The following is a 23,924-nucleotide window of genomic DNA, read 5'->3' as shown; positions in this document are numbered from 1 at the left end:
AAAGGGATAAATATGGTTTTAAGATGGTTAATTATATCTCAGAAACTAATCAACCACAAGAAAAGTTATTGGATACCAATAAATAACATACGGAAACTACAAACTACCATTTTTATATTTTATCAAATTCAACCTCTAGGGGTGACAAAGGGATAAGTATGTTTTAAGGATTAATAATCAAACCTCAGCATTTAATTAAACGCAATAAATTATTTGTTAACAATAATAAACAACAAATTTTATATTTTGCGAAATTCAACCACTAAGGGGTAAAAAACAGGTAAATAGGGATTGATGATAATTATATCTCTGAAGCTAACCAAGCATAAAAATGATACTGGGGACCAATGATAAGCACACAAAAACTACCCACCACAATTTTCCCATTCTGCGATATTCCAACATTAAGGGGCGTAAAAGTGGTTGGTCCAACCAAAAATTGTTTAGGGCGAAATTTTTTGGAACTACGGTTAAGTAGTAAGTACACTTCAAACGGATGTAATAATTTCATATTAAGGGCTATACATTTTTTTTCAGTTTGAAAAAAATTCCCCATTTATACCCCTCTTGTCAGTTTTTTCCCATTTATCGAACTCGATCCGAGATTTTCCATCCATATTTTATGTTTAAGATTGGAAGTAAATTTCGTAAAATTATGGAATTTATCTTGTACATAAACATTGTCATATAATTGTATAATAAACCAAAACTATTTAAGTTTGCAATGGTTTTGGGATATAAGAACCATTAAAACAAAAAAAACAAAAAACTAGAAATTTTCCGTAAGTCGCACCATGGTAACGACAGCAATTGTTTTCTTTGAAATCTACCTTAAAAAAATTTAGCAGTGAATTTTAATGTTAACTCAAACCGCATGAAAAATTTGTCAATATTTTAAGATTCCCAATGAGCCGTGCGAGAACAATTAAGAAGATAAGACAAGTGAAAAACAGTGGAAGAGAGTTGTTGGGTGAAAAGGAAGAAATTGAGGGGCTTGATTGTGTCGTCTGGAAGCCGTATTTGACGATAGTGAAAATTATTGTGGCTTCTAGTGTGTTAATTGAAATGTACAGTGAAAGAAACAGCTGATTTTCTGACCGTCACAGGAGTACCATTGGCTTTTGGTACACCTTTTTGGTAGGGAAGAATGGCTTAGCAAGATGTGAATGACTATTGTTTTTCTAAAGAATTTTGGCTAGGTATTAAAATATTTAGTGTTTAAAATTTATACTGATTATATCCTTGAGCGAGTTTTTTATTCACATTTATTCACAGTTCAGACACCCCGTAAAGTCTCGGAAACATTTTATACTGTTCTTTATGAGCATATACGAGAATTTCATTTGGGGGTGGGGAAAGAGCGGTTATAACAGATTTTCGCGCTGTTTGGTTTCAAATTATTTCCATTTTTTGGTGGGAATGATTTTTTTTTTTTTTTTTTTTAGGATCCACCCCTCTATCCCCCCACTCAAACGGCGTACACCCCTAATAATGTTTTCAAAATTATGGCTGTACACCTTTCCCCAAAAAACATAATCTGTATTAAATTTTTCCTCGCCAGCGATGAAAGCCAGTGGATATGAACCGACGTATTTTCTTCTGCACAGCATTCGCATATGATTTGCCATCAGCTGATGAAAACAATGCCATTTTCGTCTAAAATAAATATAAATATGTCAAACCAAGGACAGTTCCATTCTAAAGAAGGTAAACACCAAATACCAAATGACAATAGAATGCACACAATGACATAATTACACAATGACATTTTGCACAAGCAACAGTTTGTTATATTGTTTTTATTAAATGAAAACAATATTAAACTTGTCTTTTTCAAAATTACAGCATCTAGAATAAAGCATGAAATATATAAAAGGCAAAGCAATTTCATTATGTAATGCGTTATAAAAATGGAGAAATAAAATAAAACGTTAGGAAGGAGATAAACAACAAAATGACAATCGTTTACCCTTAACAGAAATTTACAATAATATTTGAATTCGTCTTTGCTAGAAACAAGGTAGCAAAATATTAAATTTCTGCATATATCAAAGTATAAGTTGATCAGTTATCAGTTCCACCTCTGCACCTATCACATAATAAATAGTAACACCTTTGTTTGACACACTGCAGGTTAAGCAGTCCTCAAGTTTACTATAACTTCTCCTGAATTTCAGAAAGGTCACTATCTATTCGTAACCATACTTAGTTTTCAAATTTCGAAATATAAGTTTTTATGATGTGGGATGCAACTTAGTCAAAGTAAAATTAAAAATTAAAAATTCCAGACCATCTTCAAAACTTAAAAAGTTTTTGTTGGTCTCACTCTGGTTATTATTGATTCAACATCTTCTAAAACTGACACTTTTCTCAGTCAGGGCAAAGTCCGTATCAGAAGCAGAAATTTTTGGAAAATTCACTTAAATGCACATGTATGTAACAACATGAAAAATGTTCACGCAAAACATCCTACGGTATTTTATTTGGCCGCAGCAGTTATCGCTCCAAATGCATAAGTTAGGAATATCTGTAAGATTGTTATTAACGGAATGGAGAATGCAAGACGCCATTTGATTAAATCCTTGTGAAGATTCCCCTTCATGCCACAAACACATGACACCCTTCCCGGTATCAGTTACGTGTATGCCAAAATTGTTGCATTCTAGTTGCCTTGAGTAATCTTGCTATGTGTTAGTTGTGGCAACTCGAAAACTTTCTGCAAATCCATGGAAATTGTACAAGTGTGTGTGTTAGGTTGTTTGGGGAAAAATTTTCTATTTTAATTGCCTTAAAAGCTTCTTCTGCCTTACTCTGGTGTAGTTCTAGTTGATACTAGCTGAAGCAACGCCAGATTTATCCGTGCCTATTTTTGTGTTTAGACCATCACAAGTCCAGAAAGTGTCTATTCGGAGCTTTCTGAATGATACCTGGGAGATATCACTGTACCAAACCGGATTATAAAATTTGTGTGTGACAATACTCTGTGGGTGTTTCTCTAAAATCCTTTCCAGAGTCTTGTGTAGGTTTTATCTCGGAACTAACGGTTTCTTCGTCTGACTTAAGCCTACTGCAATGACTTGGTGCCCTCGGAATGGAATTAATGTGGTATTTCACAAGCTTTCTGTCTACTTAAGTAAATTTTAAAAGCATTTGTACCCCCTCGCATGTTTTGTAGAGTGTTTGACCCATTTTATTTTTTGTAACTTTAGTTTTAAATCTTTTAGGGGTGATGCCAAACTTATATGTTGAAGTTTGTTTACATACTCGACGGTGTTCCAAGTTTCGTTTGGAGTAGCTTGCCTGACTTTCTGCAGGTTTTTTTTATTGTCCGTCACGGCGTCATTGGACTGATAGAAGCTGTATTAACCCCATAAGTTTACCCCTGTGTGTTCATATCTTGTTCGTGGAATGTTGCTTGCAGAAAATGTTTCACATGCAGCCGAACTTGCATTGGGATGTCACCTGCAGCAAACACAATATTATGCAGATTTCCAAGAATTTTATTGGTACTGAAAATGCACAGTAATTCTGCATGTATCAAGACCGCTCTGCATCTTACTGCCTCATTAATCGCGCAGCCCTGCGTTATTAATGTATGGCAACCCAACTGTACATTTAGAAAATTTCAAATGCACATAAATATTTCAAAATGCATCACATAGACTCGCTTTTTAGGCTGGTTGCACAATCCTGCGATTTGAACTTGCGGGGAAAAAAATTACGTTCACAATACATTAGTGGCGCGAAAAAGAGAATTCCCCGTTTTACACAATTCAGTAATGGCACGGTAGAATTCATACGGTGACAAAATATTTTTTTCAGTTAATGCTATGTTAATTTCTTCCTGACGTGGTACAATTTTTTTAAACTATTCACTTCATGATGGAATTTTCACGATCCTTTCAAGCATTAGTTAAATACAGCCATGGTTTGTTGTGCTTGAACTTCAGAACAGATACCCACTCCGTGTACTAATACCTCCATGGTTTCCATCGGCATCAGAAGTTGCCCGTCCTGCGTGCTTTGCGTCCTCCTTGGCGCGCGATGGCAACGTTGCCCGCCCTGCGCCGGCAAACAGAAGCCCGGGCAGTAAACAAGATGGGACGATGACTATAGGCGGGGCGCGAGTGTGGTAGTGGTGGGGCGAGACCGAGATGGCGGCGCCGGCGAACGCGTGGCTCGCCTCGTGCCACCTGTGCGAGAACCCGTGCCCGGTGGCGCGGCTGGAGCCGGCGCTGGAGGCTCCGGCGGACCAGCGCACGGTGACCTCGCGCTCGGAGCGCGGCAGCACGGTCTTCGAGCAGGTCTCCAGGTCGCACCTGGCGGTCGTCAGCGCCGCCGCGCGCCCGCCCCCGAGGACCCTGAGGCCGCGGTCCGTGGCGCCGGCGGCGAGGGTCCCCCCGCCCCCGCGGCGGCAGGGCGTCGTGCGCGTGCATGCCCCCGACCAGATCCGCGGCTTCATCAAGTCCATGGACGACTTCTCTTTCGCGTCGAGCGACGTCAAGTACATGCTCATCAACCCCGGGGACAGGCCCAACAAGTACAACCGCATCTACTACGTGAGTACTTCCAAGCATTTTACACTCGCGGCGCGCTTAGGCCCGTTCTACAATGACACGGAAACGGGGACGGATCTCACGGAACGGAGTTTCTAATACCACATACAGTCGGAGGCGGACCCGTATGGATTAGCTCGGCAGAGCTGAGCTCTTCCGTTTACGTTGCTCCACTTGCGACCAATCGAAGCCGAGATTTGGCGGCGGTGGTAGCCACCATTGTTTATGATCTAAATATGTTAAAAAAAATTCCATTATTACTTTTTCGTTTATTTTTATTATATATGTAAATTCTACCCGTGCTATAACCTCGAAGGATAATATATTTATTAATTAAATTAATATTGCATAACCTTGAAACGAAATATCATTGGTTGCCATTTGTTATGATCCCGTGCATTATTGAAGCAGCAGAGACGCGATAGTGAAATGTTACACATTGTAGAACTGGCCTTAATCTTTATATTACTATTTCCGATGGCGCCCCCAATCCGAAAAAAAATAAGGTTCGTCCCAAAAATCGTTAAAACAAATGTAATGTTGGAACTGAAATGGAAAACCAATTATGGTGGGAAGCAGCCTTTACACTGGCCATAACTTATCGACATTAACAATCCCTGTGTCTTTTTGAAAACAGCCTCTGCTACGCTATACTCCCAAGGATCTCTGGAGGACCACAGGATCAAGTTGCAGCTAGTATCGAGAAATCTGTAGGTTGGTGACTACAGAATCAGAAATATCTCACGTTGAAAACAGTCTCGCCTTCGCTATTAAAGCACAGCATGGCGACGTTTGTCACTGCACAGGCTACCTAAATTAACCTATAAACGGTAGGTAGTTTCTCAGGATCCAGTAGGGATTTTAAAACACTTTTAACGGCAAATACAATAAACGATTTTTAGTGTTCAAAACACCGTTTTTTAATTAAGTTGTATATGTAGGTCTATATTCTGAAGTTAAACTTCTTGAGGCGCGTTATGTAAAAAAAAGGCCTGTAAATTTTTTCGATGCGCGTGCGCACCATGAAACTAAATTTTCACAGGATAAAAAAGAGTTACATACAAATGATATATATATATATATATATATATATATATATATATATATGAGCTTTTAAGTGTTATACTTTAGTGATTGATATTGAATAGTGGTACGTATAATTAAAAGCATTTATATATTGTGAATATTAGTGAATAATTTGGGTTTATAAAGTTTTTAAAGTGTATTGTCAAAAACATTTTTATGTGTGATATTATGTTCCTTTATGTATAATTTATTTGCATTATAAATTTCATTATTATTAAAAATAATTCAAATTAATAAATTAGAATAAACATTTGGTTTAGGTATTATTTTCGTTATTAATTTTTTCTGATTTTTTTATAAATTAAATAATTTTTATAAACTAGTTTATATATTAATTTTAATGAGTATTTATTTACATTTTTTTAATTTGATCGAAATAATATTTCACCAACCGTATTTATACCATTCCAGCCCTTTTATTTTTTATTTCTATTAATTATTTACCTACATGCAAAATTAAAGTTAGTATAACTTCTAATGTGTTTGTTGTTATGCCACAGTTATTTTCAACGGATATTCACTCAGTGTAATATCATGGGCGTTGTAAGTGCGCAAGTGATGATGATTAAGAAGACTTGCGCACCTCATTTATACCCATGATATTTATTACACTGAATGAGTATCTGTTAAAAATATTTGTGGCAGAACAAAAAATGCAAAAGAGTCGTCTAGTTAAGTTTTTAGAAATAATCCTTAAATCAAATCAAAGTGACTTGTGAGACCGAGCCTTAATTACGATTTTACGGATCATTTATGTTACTGACCTAACATAACCCAACATACATTTTACTTATACAATAATAAAATGGGCACGTGTGCTCATGTACGCACATTAGAAGTTATACTTTACGTAATAAAAAACTAACTTATTTGAATGCAAATAATTAATATAAATAAAATAAAAGGACTAGATGGAAATTATAAATAGGTACGGCTAGAAAAGTAAAAAGTCAAATAAATAAAAAAATAAAAAAAAAATACTTTTATATTTAATATTAATATAAACAACATGTATATAAAATTAATTGTTTAATATCGTAAAATAATTGAGATACTCGCAAAAATATAATATTCAACAAACAATTATGCTAAATGTTTATCATCATTCATTAATTTTAACTATATATTTAATAATGTAATAATTATATTTTATAATGCAAATAAATTATATATACGGGAACATAACCTCACTTGTATAAATACACTAAAAAATTATAAACACAATTTCTATCACTAAAGTTCACAATAAATGAATATTTTTAATAATATAGAGCAGTATTCATTATATATCACTGAAGTATAACATTTGAAAGCACGTAAGTAATTTTTATTTGTATGTAGTATTTTTTTTCATAATGTTTTCATAACGCGCCTAAAGAAGTATAACTTGAAAAAAAAAAAGAAGAAGTTACGAAGCTGCACAAACGGTGTATTCGAAGTTGTGACCGGAGGTATGTGAATAGCTACTCTCCTCTTCGGCGTCCTCGGAAAAGGGTCGATACGGTCCGGCGCCGTGCGTGCGGCGAGTCCTGCGCCAGGGGTGGTTTTTCGCTTGGGAAGGGGTGCGCGGGGGTGGTCGTGGGGAGAGGGAGAGGGAGGGAATGGCCCGACCCAGGTCGGCAGTGTCGCCGCGCGGGGCCCATGGCGTGAACGTGATTCCAGCCCTACGCGGCCGCGGGCGAGATGCCGTACCGCTCACGTCAGCTGGTCGTGCACTACGTGAGTATACTATACTACATCTGTCCCACTGCAGTGCAGTTCTTCAGGCGGCGCTATCCTAAACGATTATGCTTCCTTAATTTCCTGTTTTTTTTTGTTCATGATTTGAAATGAATCTGTAGCATAACGTGGGTGCTTATTTATAATTAGTTTTACCAATTTATATTTCAACCCTAGCGTCAGCGAAAACAATACGATAATGTGGTGTACAGTTTTGAAACAAACGTTAGTATGTAGCTTATTTATGGTAAAACGTTTAGTAATTAGGATTTCATTTGTTATTAAATAAAAAAAAATCCTGAAATATGTAACTACGTAACATACGACTTCAATGCTCTCAAACCATAATTGTATCTAAATATAATTTGGCCATTAAGATTTTTAAAACCCTTAAGTAAATTTGTTGAAGTTATTAAACTATTTATAGTTGAACATTATATTCAGTTCAAATCACCAGCAAACATACAAAATAATAGATATGATACAATTTAGGAAACTACGCACTTAAAGCTACTATAGCGCCGAGGACGCGACAGCAAATGTTTGTATCCGCGCGACAAGCAATAATTAACGATTTTATATTATGAAATGTTTCTGATAAATAGATAAGCACCACACATACCACATCCATAAATGTTTACAAGCTTTTTTTTTCTGTAAACTGACAGGATTGAGAGAAATATGTTTAATTAAAACTAAACGTTCATCAAAAGAGCTCATAGATAAATTAAGTAACAAGAAAACTAAAAAGAATATGCACGAATATTAATAGTATTATCAATCCACCAGCCTTAACAATCTTACGAAAACAAAATATTGACGTTTTAATAACATTGCTACGGAAGAAGAAAATCTTTCTAGTCGGAAAGTATGACGCGCCCGCGAATTTGATAGTACCGACAGTCACCCATTTGCCGTAGAATGTGTTTTGCTAGGAAATTATTTTATTCGAGTCGCACCTATCACGCCATTGTAATTCTATCATAACGCCTTGTTCCGGGCTTGAAGCATTACAAACGAAGTAGGCTGTACCACGTTGGGGGGTATCTTCTTTGATATTCGCTGCGGGAATTTAGCAAAATTACAGATCGTGAGCATTGTAATGATAAAGGTGTCCTCTTAGGGGAGAAAAAAAAGGGGGGGGGGGGGGGGAGACTTCATATACCAGAATACCTTGCGCGAGGTAGATCCCTGTTAAAGTACCTGTGACAGGGACTACATGTGTGGCGTGTTTGTAAACAAGTACTTTAAACGTTTCATTTACATTAATTCAGATTACTGTACAGAGGCGCATCTTCGAGAAAGGAACTTTAAACTGTTCCAATTTCATTAGAATTCAGTAATTAAGATTGATTTATGTGTTTTTACGCGCTAAAATATAACTTCGTTTTTACGCACAACATAGGCGCTTTATTTTCAACGTTCGTATCGTAGGACTAATACTTAAAAATACATATTTCTGCTTCTTTTTGCAAAATATTTCAAATATAGGAACCCTCCAAGTCGAGGGTTAAGGGCCCCACCTACTCGGGCACACATACGGTGCGCAGAACTTCAGAAAAAACAACGCGATTTCAAGTCTGTTTACGAAAAGCATCGAAGAATTTGCTGAGTGCCGATGAGTAGTATTGTTTCCGGATAATTTTTTTAAACTGTATTTTTAGAAGAATTAAAATGGTTAAAAGGCGTGTGTTCAGAGTAATTTTTAGGCGTAAAACAGTCGCTACAGATTCTTGAAAGCACTTAAAGGAACTTCATTACACCATTTATCTTCATTTCTCCGCTATATATTGTAACGGTCACCGCTCAGATTTCATAGTTTACCTTTGCACGGCGAGAAGACTGTACGCCAGTTCAGAGCCTTGCGCTTAGAGGCTATATTGCGCTAGAAGCACTAGCGCGCGTCACACCTATCATCCCGCCTCACGGAACTTAATTAATCGAACGAGTGGTTTTTTAATTGCTTTGTTCTTTTGATGAGTGAACATTCATACTTACTTATTACAATCAAACCAAAACTGTGATGAATAAGACCTTTTTTCGGCAAAGAAAAAAAAAACTGCTGAGTTAGCTCATTGGAGGGTAGTACGTAGGAGCGCGGTTTATCGATAATTCTATATAGCAACAATTAAATGAGACTTAAATGGGAGTATTTTTGGTTAATAAATCCCAGTTGTTGGTGAACGATGGGTTAAACATTTACCCTGGAAGTAGTCAGACTGCCAGAGAAGCTAAATCTTTTCATTATAGTTTTTATGCTACACATAATGAATGATTGCTCGTGTACCAAACGCAGCTTAATGAAACATTTATAATAACGCATTTTAACGCATACCTAGTTAGTAGGAACTGTGTTTTTTTTTATCTAAACAAATATTGAATATTTGTTAGTTTTAACTCAATTTAAATAGTTTTTTTGTTAGTAATTGGAGATATATAGCCAACGAAACATGTTTTTTCTCCAATTTACGGCGACCAGAAGTTCCCTTACAGCGTGCAGATGACTTTCAGGAAACAAATACACAAGCAAGGTTTGCAGGCGTAGTGCGCAGTGGTCAGGTTGTGTACGTTCAAAACTTGGCGCTTACCGAGACCCACATGTTGCCAACAAGAGCAACAACAACACCGGCAAATCGATTAACTGATTGCGACTCTGTGGAGACTCCGCGCCGTGCTCTTGAAGGGCGGTCTTCTACTCTGTCCCTTCTGCACCAAGCCCTAGAGAGGGTGGAGGTTTTACGGCCACATGCAGAGATCTCCATTTTCATTTTAGGTTTCCTGAAACAAAAAAAAAAAAAAAAATTGGTTGTCTGTAAAGTCGGTTTACGGACGAAAGTTTAACTTGACAACGTCATAACAAAACATTGATGAAATTATTGCATACTTTTATGAATAAAATTGAATAATTTTTATTTTAATAATAAAAGAATAAATACTTGAAATTATAATAGTAATCAGATTTTTAAAAGGCCTAAATTGTTGTTGTAATAAGCAATGAAAACCACATTAACTTTTCACTTCACTTTATAAACAGTCGACGAAACAGTTCACGTGTAGATGACTTGTAATTAATTTTAAAAACTGGCGTTTAGCTATTAAGCTTAAATATAGTTATGAACACGTTTTCATTTAAATAAACTGTAATCAAATATCTATAATCAATTATATGAATCACCATAATTTTTTAGTCAATTGTAACATAACCTATTATTACTGCACTCGCCGACAGATGCTACTTTTTTTTTAATAATAAAAGAATAAATACTTGAAATTATACTAGTAATCAGATTCATTTTCTTACGTACATTTGACGTAGAAATTATTTCATATTACACATTTATAAACAAAGTTTTAAGTTTTCACTTCTGTCGGTGTGGCGCAAGCGTACAATGAGCGTAACGAAACACAGCGTAACGGAACAATGTGCGTAACGGGACACTTTTTCGTTCGTGCAGCCGGCGTTCATCGATTTATTAGACGTTGTCACGTCAAAAGGTAGCCTGCAAGAACCAACCTTTAACCTCCCTACTTGAAGGCGTACTAAATTTCAAGTAAAGAAAGTTGTCATGAATTAGGCCGCCAGAATTATGCCGCCTTAAGGGGCCCGCCTACCTGGTCACACAGACGGTGTGCAGAGCTTCAGGAAAAACAACGCGATTTCAAAACTACTCCAGATATCCGCGTGGGGCCTATTTACGAATAGCATTTAAGAGTTCGCTGAGGACCGAAAAGTACTTTTAATTTCGGATTAAGTTTTTAAACTGTATTTTTAGAAGCGTTAAAATGCCTAAAACGCGTGTTTTCAGAGTAATTTTTAGGCATAAAACAATCAGTACAGATTCTTGAAAGCACTTAAGGGGCTTGCATAACACCTTTATCTTCATTTCTCCGCCATATAATGTTACGGTCACCGCTCAAATTTCACAGTTATCCTGTGACGACGAGACGAATGCGCGCCAGTTCAGAGACTTGCGCTTAGAGGCTATACCGCGCTGGAAGCACCAGCGAGCGTCGCGCTTATCATCCCGTCTCACTAACACACATACACCCCTGACGAGGCGGGCCCCTTAAGGCTTCCTTAATTAAGATGGTGGACGAGTTATCGAAAAACCAAGTTGGATATTAAAACTTCGATGTTAATTTAGAGAGGAATTGAACCTGTGCTGCTTGTAAATAATAATTAATCGTAAATAACGTCTATGAAGAGTACTGTTGCATATTTTAACATTTTAAATATTCCAATGTTATATAATTACAGAATCTAGCCCAGACGATAGTTTGCATTTAAAGTGTTGTTAAAATGATGATTTAATAACAGTTAAATCGTTTCGTAAGTGTTAACGCCGTTGACTAATTTTAGGTTTCAGTGAGAGATTTGGGTGTAATGTATGGCATAATTTTGGCGTTTTATATCTTCATTGGATTGTATATTTGTAAATTATAAACACATGTGCGATGTTGATATTTGCGGTTACAATTTTCTCGTGTTATTTATGCTTTACATCTGTCCTTAAAATGTAATGTCTAGAATTATTCTAGTGCTTTCTCTAATAAAGCAATGTGCGATTATTGGAAAAACATAACACATGTGACGCGTTTCATCCGAATGGTGCTCCACTCATTTATGGGTTGTAGCAAAAACTGAAACGAATAAAACATTTTGGATGTATGCCTTCAAATTTCCCCTTGTAATTGGTATTGTTTACAATAAAGTGATTTATGGTTGCAATAGAGCCTGTTTAACCGTTTCTGGGGTGGGATGAATGATGAATGGGTAATCATATTTTGAACATTAAGTTGATAAATAAACATGTTAAATAATGATTGTTAATGAGCAAAGTATTTTTTTAACAATAGTAGTTCAATGCAGAACTAATTTTTAGTTGATTCTGTAGAGGTTATATTACGCCAAGTAGTGTTGTCATTTTAACGAGCAGTTAGGTTAGGTACATTAAAAAAAACTAAAATCATGAGAATAATTATTTTTATTAAGTTAGCAACTTCAAAAGTATTTTAAAATTGTGTGGCTGTTAGGTTAGGTTAGGTCCATTAAAATACTGTAAAAATCATTAAACGATTGTTATGAATAACAATTTGAATTTCGTAACCAATTGTAAATTAAATGGGTTTTCGTCAGTATTAAAAGTAAAATAAATTTGTATTTTTGTATTTCCTTGGTCGTTGGAAATTTACTATTTATAATTTTATGCATCTTTACAATGACGTAAGTGCGTAAATACAACTACAGTGTACTGACAGATATAAATGACGTTGATTAATTTAACACATGTGCGTGTAATTTTACGAATGCAACCAAATGTGTTATTTAATACATAACTTATGGAAATAAAATATTGTTACGAACTTGTGTGGGAAGAACTGGGTTCGTAAGGGATAGCCCAATTAAGTTTTATTACAGTTTTGTTAATTACTAATATTTACATTACTAATAAATAATTGTAGGCTACTTAAAAAACTCTGATCACCAATAACTTGCACTTAAAAATATCAATTCGAAAGTCACTCAATTTCGGTCAAGTTCCACAGTTCGCACTCCGCACTGGAGCTAGGCTCAACAGTAGCTCGCCCCTTACCCCGCGCCTATCTACACACACACACAGCCTCGCACCACTCAGTCTTACTCTCACGCTCCCGTCGCTCCGCATCGCGCCGCTCTCGAGAGGGGCCTCGCCGATGTCACACTTCCCTTCACTCGCGGAACTCTCTGAACGCCCGGAACTTCCGCGGAGGCCGGCGTCTTCGCTTATATCCCCGTGGCGTCCTTCTGGAAGGGACGAGAGTGGCTGCGACGTTTCGCGTCGCGTCATCCCGGACCATATGCCCGAAAAGTCCAGAAAGGCGGCGTTTATTCGCGCCACTTCGCGCGGTGGCCTCGGGAAACCCGCAGGATTCGCAGGCCGTTTAAAGTGTCAGCGACAATAGTCCTCGGCGGATGGTGAGCGGGACGCGGAGGGGGATGGTTAGTTAGACGCCTGTGATCCGGCCGGGCGCGCGTGACACACGTGACGTCAGCGCCCGTGCGGGGCCGCTGGAAGGATCGCTCAGGCACGTGGCACGCATGTAACAATATTTACATTTGTGTAATTTTAACTAAGCCTGTTGGCACAATTTGGTTATCTATAAACATTAGTGTAAAATGACACACAGTAATTGTTTTTTTAAAAATTAAACTTAAAAAATGTAAAATCAATAAACTTTTGTATATAAAAATTTTACGAAATATTTTTTTTTCATTGTGTGTTTAAACTCTTCAAAATGTTAGAGTTTTTAGAATATTAACCTACATTTGGTGTAAAATTACTCTATGTAGTAGTAATATTGAACAATAAATGTGTAAATTTGCACAACATGTATTCGTTTATACGAATAATCTAAAAAATGAAAAATTATACTAACACCTAATGTGTAATTTTAAGGACAAATTTTACAGTCTATTCAAATGTAGTGAACGATTTTCGCGGATTTTCATGTTGATGTCTGCGTGTAAGTTATGGAACTCGATTACAGTTGCAGCCTTCTTAAAACCACGCTCCCGGCGGTAAAGATGTGGATATTCATTTTTCCGTGAGTGGTGGGAGTAATTTCACGAATGCGACGGAAGCCAAGGAACGGTCATGTGTAAAAAAAAAAAACACGGTGCTGCTATCTATGGCGGATGGCGCGAACCGAACTTCACAAAGACAAAGGTAACCTTTATAGTTTAATGCAATTTTAACAAGACGAACAGTATTTTAATAAAATTTAATGTTGAAAATCGGCTTTAAAGCCAGGGTTTATTATTTTCTCAAGTGTGGTTTTTTTTTCTTTTTCGTTATTTCGGAGCCGTTTCAGTATATATTTTAAACCTTCGCTCAGGAAGTCGAATGATTCGATAGTCGACGTAGTTTCTCCGGCAGCGAATTCTAGCGGCGGGTACGGAAACTACGCGTGATTCACGTCCAGAAATGTAGTTGAAAAAACAATTTGAATTTTTATATTTTTTGTATATATCACGCTTGGCGTTATTTTAAAGATGACTACGTTAAGATTCATGTCCCAATTTCGTATTATAAGTGTATTTGAAATACGAGAACACCCGAATTTGTTCGTTACCGAAGTTAGATGTTACACATCACTGGCGAGTACTGAAAGACTAGTTCACATTTAAAAAACTTCATTTTGAAACGGCACGCTACTTGCATGTTTGGCGAAAGTGTTAGGCTGTCCAAACATGAAGTATCACGGCGGCGGTTGACACTCCGCACACCGCGGCGGAGGTGCCGCGCATACAGTTTAAAACGAGGCACAGCTTTTGTAACGAGACGGGCAAATATTTGGGCTGGTCCCGCCCACCGGAGGCAGAACCACTGCAAACAACGGGCGCGGTCGAGGGGGCAAACATGCTCAAGTGAATGGTGATGCACTCCCGCCGTAACGAGACGAACAGGTCCTTATCGCCAGCGGAAGGGCGAGTTTTGAGCGTTCTTTATAAGGGATAGCCTCCTAATTTTTTTTCTTGTGATTTCGTGTAGTTTTGCCCATTATTCACGTTTAGTTCATAATATAAGCACGGTACATAGTAAATATTTTTAATGTTTAAGTAACCATTCATTAAATTATTTTAGGTACTTTAATGCCGTCGTGGCAACGAGGAAAGAGCGGGACTCCGGAGGGTAAATGAATCGGAAGCGATCCGGTAGAGCCCAAAGGGCCGTGAACGTGACGTCAGCGCGATCCGCGCATGCGCGGTGGGATGCAAAAAGTGCCACGGGCACGCAGACTCGCCGACGAGATGCCACGGAGGGAAGACAGCGGCAATGACAACCTCGTGCTTCTTAGCTCCGATACGCGTCACTGACGTACATGCACAAACGTATTTTTTGATGTGTAATATCTTAGAGCTGGGTATACGGCATTTGGTACCTAAAATCATTTAATGAATGGTTACTTAAACATTAAAAATATTTACTATATATATAATATTGTTACGATCGCGCTTGGCTGCAGTGCATGGCATCGCCGCACTCGTTCGGCCTGTCTGCGCCCCCTTCCACCCGCATCCTCTCCCTGGTATCTCGTGTCATACTATCTCGCTACATCCTGACCGTCGCAGCGCGCACCTGCCTCAGATCGGGTTACTTAAAAGAGGCCGCACTGCGGAATAAAATGACTCAGACGCCTTTATCGGCGTTCTTAGAGCAGCTACCGCGTCCTTCGAGGACTCACGATGCGTTTCTGGGCATTTCGACGGCGAAGGTCGCGCGATATCTCGGAGACATGCCCGATTGTTCTGGATGGGAACCCAAGGGCTATTTAAGGAGGTTGGGCCGACCTTCGAGTCAGTCAGTCGGTGACTGAGTGAGTTCTCCCGCGGCGGAGTTTCCGGGCGATAGTGCCGCAGGTGCGGCAGAGTGGCGAAGTCCTTGGACGAAGGTTCCAGGGCAGGGAGTGAGTGAGTTCAGTGGAGTCGGGAGTTTCCGGGCGATAGAGTCGCGGGCGCGGCGGAGTCCTGAGTGAAGTGGCGAGCGAGTCGTCGAGTGGGATCTCGGCGAAGGGTGTGACGGCGGCGGCGAAGTGCGGCGACGGAGTCCCGCGGCGGAGACCCACGAGGGGTGCTGCGGCGTGAGTTGCGCCAGAGGTGCGGCCCAGCGAGGTGTGTGGAACGAGTGACTGGGGAATTGACATTTCTTTACATGTAATTAATTATCTGCCAATTTAGAAGATTATTTGTAAGTGGCAAGTAGTAGTAATAAATAAAACTGTGTGTGTAATAAAAATCTTTAATTGGGCTATCCTTTACGAACCCCCGCAGGGAAATCGTAACATTTTGGTGTCAGAAGTGGGATAGCCCTAATTAATAGATTTAGGATTCAGTTAAGAAATAGGATTTAGTTTTTCGAGAGTAAAAGTTAGCATTTAGAAATTTAGTGAATTTGTAATTTTCTAGAGCTAGTTTGAGTTTACTGTAGTCAGTGATAGTTTTGAATGTAATAGAGTTATTGTTATTTTAATTAGAAGGTTCGTCTAAGTCATTTAAAATTAAGAACAGTATTCAAAAAAATTTATTATTATTTAGGTTGTTTAATTATTAGTAAATGATTTAAAGAGAGATGGCTACTGAAGAGCTTACTGACGAGCAATACAGGGAGATAATGGTTGCCCTAGAAGAAATAAGAGCCACTTGGGAGAACTATAACAAAGAAATGTTAGCGAGTATGAAGAACTTTACGGAAGAAATGAAGAGTGGAAGGAAGGAGAGTAAGAACCACCATGAAGAAAAGAAGAGCGGGTCAAATAATAGCCTAGAGGAAATGAAGAAGGGTCAGGATGAACTGAAGCATGGCCAAGAAGAAATGAGGAATGAAATGAAGACCGAAGGGAAGATAAGCATAGAAGAGAAGAACAGCCAAGAGAAAAACAGCGAAGAGAAGAACTGCAAACAGAAGACCAGTCAGGAGAAGAACAGTGAAGAGAAGAACAGAGAAATGAAGACCAGCCAAGAAGAGACCAGCCAAGAAGAGACCAGCCAAGAAGAGACCAGCCGAGAGAATAACAACAAAGAGAAGAACAACAAAGAGAAGACTAGCGAAGAGAAGACTAGCGAAGAGAAGACTAGCGAAGAGAAGACTAGCAAAGAGAAGACTAGCAAAGAGAAGACTAGCGAAGAGAAGACCAGTGAAGAGGAGACCTGCCGAGAGGAGAACAGTGAAGAGAACAGCGAAGAGAACAGCGAAGAGAACAGCGAAGAACACTGCGAAGAGGACATTAGCCAAGGAGAGGAGAACAGCCAGGACATGAAGATGAAAGAAGAGCTGAAGAAAAGCATAGAAGTAGTGAAGATGAGTTACAAAGTAAGGAATATTGAACAAGGAGAAATGAAGATAAACCAAAGAGAGAGGGCTAAATGCACAGAAGAGCTGAAGAAAAGCCGAGAAGAGATGTACATGAGTCAAGAAGAGATAGAGAAGTGCAAAGAAGAAACGAAGGAAGACCAAGAAGAGACACAGGAAGACCAAGAAGAGGTGAAGAAGGACCAAGAACAGGGGAAGAAAGACCGAGAAGAGAAAATGAGAACACAAAGAGTGAAGAAGATGGTGCAAGGAGTAACTGAGTACAGTCCAGACGATATTCATAAGAACAAAGAGGGAATGAGGAACCAAGAAGAGACGAAGAAGAGCTGGGAAGAAATGCTTTGTGAACGAGTAGCTACGAGAGAACAAACAGAGAGAAAAAGGGAAGAAACAAGCGAACCATTGGGAGGCAACGAGCAATGCTCTCAAGAGTATCGAGTCCGTACAAGGCAATGGTCGGTCCGTCTCGGGCAGCTGGCTGAACGACATGGGGAATCTGCGACGCAGAAGTGTCGCCGGGTGACAAGAGAAGCTACATCTAATGAGAGAGAGGGTTATCTGGTGAGACTGTACAGCCCGCGATGGAGGAAAGGCAGGAGGCCTAAACTTCGAGTAGCATGGGGACCTCCAGGAGGAGATGCATTACCTGTTCGGGACGAACAGGTTTAAGGAGGGGGCAATGTTACGATCGCGCTTGGCTGCAGTGCATGGCATCGCCGCACTCGTTCGGCCTGTCTGCGCCCCCTTCCACCCGCATCCTCTCCCTGGTATCTCGTGTCATACTATCTCGCTACATCCTGACCGTCGCAGCGCGCACCTGCCTCAGATCGGGTTACTTAAAAGAGGCCGCACTGCGGAATAAAATGACTCAGACGCCTTTATCGGCGTTCTTAGAGCAGCTACCGCGTCCTTCGAGGACTCACGATGCGTTTCTGGGCATTTCGACGGCGAAGGTCGCGCGATATCTCGGAGACATGCCCGATTGTTCTGGATGGGAACCCAAGGGCTATTTAAGGAGGTTGGGCCGACCTTCGAGTCAGTCAGTCGGTGACTGAGTGAGTTCTCCCGCGGCGGAGTTTCCGGGCGATAGTGCCGCAGGTGCGGCAGAGTGGCGAAGTCCTTGGACGAAGGTTCCAGGGCAGGGAGTGAGTGAGTTCAGTGGAGTCGGGAGTTTCCGGGCGATAGAGTCGCGGGCGCGGCGGAGTCCCGAGTGAAGTTGCGAGCGAGTCGTCGAGTGGGATCTCGGCGAAGGGTGTGACGGCGGCGGCGAAGTGCGGCGACGGAGTCCCGCGGCGGAGACCCACGAGGGGTGCTGCGGCGTGAGTTGCGCCAGAGGTGCGGCCCAGCGAGGTGTGTGGAACGAGTGACTGGGGAATTGACATTTCTTTACATGTAATTAATTATCTGCCAATTTAGAAGATTATTTGTAAGTGGCAAGTAGTAGTAATAAATAAAACTGTGTGTGTAATAAAAATCTTTAATTGGGCTATCCTTTACGAACCCCCGCAGGGAAATCGTAACAATATATATATACACACACGTGTTATTAACAATCTTGAGCATTTTCTATTATTCAAAACTCACAAGAATTTTGGTTTACCTTAAATTCGTGGAACATTAATTTTTCAGAGTTTTGGGACAAACCAAGTTCTAGTACAGTGGATGATATTCCAAAACTAAAGACTTATAGAAAAAGGCTGGATTAAAAAAAGTTTCAGAATTGGTTACCACACGATTACGTGCTATCCGTTCATGCTAGGGTTGAAATATAAATTGACCTTGAAGTTCCTAAAATAGGTAATAAATAGGTAATAGGTATAAATTATGCATTCTGGAACATAACCTCACTTATATAAAACACTTGAAAAAGTTTATAAACACAATTTCTATCACTAATATTCATAATTTTTTTAATTATATGGATCAGTATTCAATATCAACCACTAAATTTCTGATGGTTACTTACATATAGTTCCGCACCCGCCGCTAGAATTCGCTACCGCAGCAGCTACGTCGACTATCGAATCATTCGATTAGCAAAGCGAAAGGTTAAACAACTGTTTATTCTGTGGTTAAACTGTACGATGAATCGTCTCCGATAAAAACGAATAAGACTTGAAAAAAATACTAAAACCCGGCTTGGACCTAATTTTCGATAAGTAATTTTATAAAAATTCTGCCCATCTTGTTAAAATTCATTACATTACATTATGTATTAAATAATAGTTGTAATATTATAAAAATTGTTTGTAATGCATATGCAAATTTATGGTAATTATTTTCTAGAAAACGTAATTTAATACTACTTTAATTAAAAATAGAGAATATTGGACAACTGGTATGAAATAATCAATCCAAAGGACTGAACTATGTATTTATAAACAAAATGTGTATATATGTATTTGCTTAAAGCACAATTTGTATAATCCCGTAATTTGTAATTAAAAAATCCACAGAGGTTTCAATCATGGTCCTTTAGCTTGTTAACTTCGCTACGAAGCCTGACAGAAAGTTGGAATGAGAATATGTAATATAATAGTAGGCCTAACCTTAGGTTTTTTTAAAACTTGAAATTACTCTTTTTATAACTAATTTATTTTACCAAATACCAATATTCCAGGATATTTTTAGTATCATAAAGTTTCATTTGGCACACCAATACGTTTGGTATGTCCCCTAATTTGTACGAAAGTGGCTATATTATGGGTTTATGTTTATACACGTAGGTCTGTCATCTTCTTGTGAAAATTTCTTTGCATGGCGCGCGCATTGTAAAAACTCGTCATTTTTCCACAACGTGTCTAAAGAAGTGTTACTTATAAAATATATTCAAAAAACGCTATGGTGGGTGTAAAGTTCGTGAACAAGAGCTACATGAACGTTTACACGCCATTTTCATTTTTTATCCATGTTTGCCCATGGGAAAAAGGATGAATAAGAATGTAATTTAAGTGCTGGTCCATATATCTCGGTACAATTGAGTTTTCACGATTTTGTTCTAAAAAAAAAAATTAATCTTTGATATTTATAAAACTAACACTAGTAAAGAATATCAACATTTATTCATATAAAACATTAAAATTAACAAGACCATCGTAGAAATTTAAGTTCCAGATTGGCGTTGTTTGAAATAATTAATAAATAAATATATATTTTTTAATGTATCGGGGCTTCTCCCCCTCCTCCCCGGATCACCTGTTAACGCGCCTGTTCTCGTGTAGGTAACATTTCAGTATCATTCCAAGGGGTCTGGCTCTGGGTTTTCATATCTGAAGTGTTAGTTAGCCAAAACCGCAATAGAACATGTTTTATTTTCCTGCTATACCCACGAGCTGAAGTCATCAAGATGACGGACGCACGTGTAGCAACATAAACCCCGTATGTATTCACTTTCGTAAACGTTGGGGGACATAACCAAACGTACTGGTGTGCCAAATGAAACTTTATGCCCACTTCAGAAGGTATGGCGGAAATCGGGTATCGTGTGAGGGGTTGGGCTTAAGGCCCCCTCTCAGGGTCCCCGAAAATCTAGGGTCAATGATGGCCTAATGCGTAGGGGACCATCTTTCTACCTGTATCATGCATGTCGCGTCCCAGCGGAGAACACGTGACCCGGGGCCGTGCGTGCGTGTGTGTACATATATACACGGCGCCTCTGGAGGAAGGGAGCGGAACATCCGGGAAACTGGTGTCGCAATCTAGGAAGGGGGGGGGGGGTTCGTTGCTAGCAAATTACGGGGCCGGTCGGGGCGTATCGCCACTTCCTAGAGGGCCGGCCGATAAGGCGACGGAGGCCCCCGCGGCCCAGTCGCGCCGCCGCCATGATCGCGAACGACCGCTACGTCTCGCGCTTGACGGTGGTGCGCGACCCCGGGCGCACGATCACCGCAACCGCCGCCGGCACCCCCAAGTGGCGGCAGACGCCTGGGTACAAGAGGACGCAGTCCGACGAGGCGAACCAGAACGTGGCGTTGGCGCCCGACGCGTCGTCCCCGCGCGCCCCGTGCTGCGGCCCCCGCGGCGACCCCCAGGTCAAGGTCGAGGTGAAGGGAGTCTGCCACAAGGTGTTCAAGGTACTCCCCCTCCCCTGTCGCTACAATCCCCCCCTCGTTCCCCCCCGCCGTGTCTTCGGCAACGCGGCACCGTGCCCGGAAGATAAAGAATTGCAAAGAAATCATTCGTCGAAATATTTACACGTGGATCTCGGGAGAGTTAGTTCAGACGAATTAGGAGTAGAAATGTCAGTTTTCACACTTTTCTGGTGTTATATATATAAACTTTATACGCCGAAATGATGCTAAGTATACCACCAACATTATGTATGGCATATTCTAACCCTCGCTTGGTAACATAAATGTGTATAATAAGATAATATTAAAATATTTCCTTTTATTTGGCTTACCACTTATTGACTCTCATCTTACCTTAATGAAACTGCGTGGCTAATGCTTCTTAATGCAATATAAACTAAGTACTCTAGTCTCCAAAAACTGTGATAACCGTGGGAATACAGCACACAGTTTGTATGTCCCACAGCCACCTGATGTACAGTACCGAAAAAGGAACTTACAGCCTATTATATATATATATATATATATATATATATATATAACATACTGAGTGATTCACATTTGGGGTTGTAGTGGGGTAGAACTGACTCGTGAAAATTTATGAACATCGAATCTGTAACAAAGTTGTTCTGTGCCCACAACTCAGTTATATACATACACTAGCTGCCCGACCCGGCTTCGCACTGCTATACTAATGGAAAAAAATTAAGCCACATCTCCCATTTACAGTAATGGTAAATAAATAGAGAGAAAATGAATAGCACCGATGGTTTCCCGACTCGTGCACGCAACGTACAACTGATGTACCCGTACTTCGCTACGGCAGTCTACAGGCAGATCACTCTTGCGCCGCTCATTATACATGCCCCTCCTTGTGGTTACGCCACTGCCGCGCGATGCCCGTTGCCATGGAGACGCAGAAGGCATGAACAATGCAAAATCCTGTTCTCATGCAGACAATGTACCCACTGTTGCCTGGTTTTAACCACCCATGGGATCTAATTTTCGGAAAATGTCATCCTGCGTAACATAAGGTATATTACTGTGAAGTTTCAAGTCTGTAAAATATATATTATTGAAAAAAGGGCAATTTTTGATATTTAAAGTACCCGCCAATATTTCAACGGTGATGAGGACTGCACTAACAATGAAATAGTCGTTGCCATAGAGATGAATGAAGCATCAACAAAGCAACAGCCGTTGCCATGGTGATTTCCTACCAAAAACTGGAAATTTTGATATATTACGCCTCCGAAACTTCCCTTGGGATCGGATTTCCGCAGAATCCGTCCTTAGTGAGCGTCTACATCACAAAATGAGTAATTATGCTAAATTTCAAGTCAATCGGGTGTAAAGTTTTAGAGATCTCGTGATGAGTGAGTCAGTGAGTGGTATTTTATTCCCCTTGGGGGTAGAATTAATCAAAATCCTTTCTTAGCGGATGCCTACGTCATAACATCTACCTGCATGCCAAATTTCATCCCGATCCGTCCAGTGGTTTGGGCTGTGCGTTGATAGATCACTCAGTCAGTCAGTCAGTCACCTTTGAGTTATATATATATATATTTAGATACATACATACATATACACACACACATATATAACTATAGCTTCAAGACCAGATTTCTGCACACGCGACCACAAACCTCAGAGGCGTTCATAATATCTTGACATCAATATGCTGGATTATATCTTTAGTGTATGGTTAAAAGGGCACATGTCAACAACTTGGTTGCTATAAGACTTGTGCCCTTTTGAGTCCATGGGCGTGGATCCCAGGGTGGGGCGGAACTCCTGGAATGAAAAAGCCCCCCACTTGGGGGGGGGGGGGGGGGTTGGGGTTGGTTTCTTGCGCTTGCAAAAAAGTGTTTGTGAAATGGGCTTGATGTCGAAAAACTTATGGAAAACTTTCTGTATATTTTAAAGTTTTATTTTTATTGGATACATGTAGGCAAAAATGGGCAGTTTAATACAAGCATCGTAACCTGAGATGACGTGTCGGTTAGTCCCACGTGCAAAACTCTTGAGAACCCCCCCCCCCCCCCCCCCCCTTTTCCGTGAAATTTCCGCGGGCCAACCTTGCGAATGCTATAGATTTGCGCTCCTGCTTTTGACCATGTGCTAAAGATATAGAGGTTCATCTAAAAACTATTCCTGGTAGCATTTAGTAGACCGAAAGTCATGTGTTAGAAATACAGGAGAAAAATACTTTAAAGTTGAAGTACTGTCGGTCAAATTATTTTTAGGTTGAAATAGGCAATATTACTGACCGTGTTTGCAGAAAAATACCTGTTTGCGGTCATTCGGCAAGTCCCAGCCGAGATTTTAACACCGACGGCTTTGTTGCTGGGAGGCCGTGAAGATATACGAGGATGGCAACATTTTTTTCCCTTCACTTTTGGATGTGTAGCATCTTAGCTATCGGCACACCTCATTTGTTTGGAGTAATTTAGGGAATGGAACGGTAGTCGCACGGAACGTGAATGTGTAACCACGGTGCATCCATCTGTGGCGGATGGTGCCAACCAAAGTTCACAAAACCAAATAGAAACGCAGTATTAACTGTTTAATGAAAAAAACATAATATCCTAAAATACGGCACGTGGCTAGCGAAATACAAACTCGCGTGCTGTCTCGCGCTA

General features: G+C 39.8%; 1 protein-coding gene across 11 annotated transcripts in view; it reads left to right on the top strand.

Annotated features, from left to right (window-relative positions):
- The window catches only part of LOC134536437 (calpain-A-like), a 221,877-nt gene that overhangs the window by 79,713 nt on the left and 118,240 nt on the right, over window positions 1–23,924 (top strand). For 4 of the 11 annotated variants that reach the window (XM_063376186.1, XM_063376158.1, XM_063376170.1 and 1 more), the window contains exon 1: window positions 20,961–21,285. The exons of the other annotated variants lie outside the window; for them this stretch is intronic. In XM_063376186.1, the coding sequence (XP_063232256.1) occupies window positions 21,034–21,285 (252 nt within the window). In that variant the 5' untranslated portion in view covers window positions 20,961–21,033. Of the gene's footprint in view, window positions 1–20,960; window positions 21,286–23,924 lie in introns of those variants that run through there. 11 annotated transcript variants of the gene reach the window in all.

The sequence above is a fragment of the Bacillus rossius genome, chromosome 1 (genome assembly GCF_032445375.1).
Source record: "Bacillus rossius redtenbacheri isolate Brsri chromosome 1, Brsri_v3, whole genome shotgun sequence".
Classification (NCBI taxonomy): Eukaryota; Metazoa; Arthropoda; class Insecta; order Phasmatodea; family Bacillidae; genus Bacillus; species Bacillus rossius.
The sequence above is the reverse complement of the archived record's forward strand: the minus strand, read 5'-3'. Positions and strand labels throughout refer to the sequence as shown.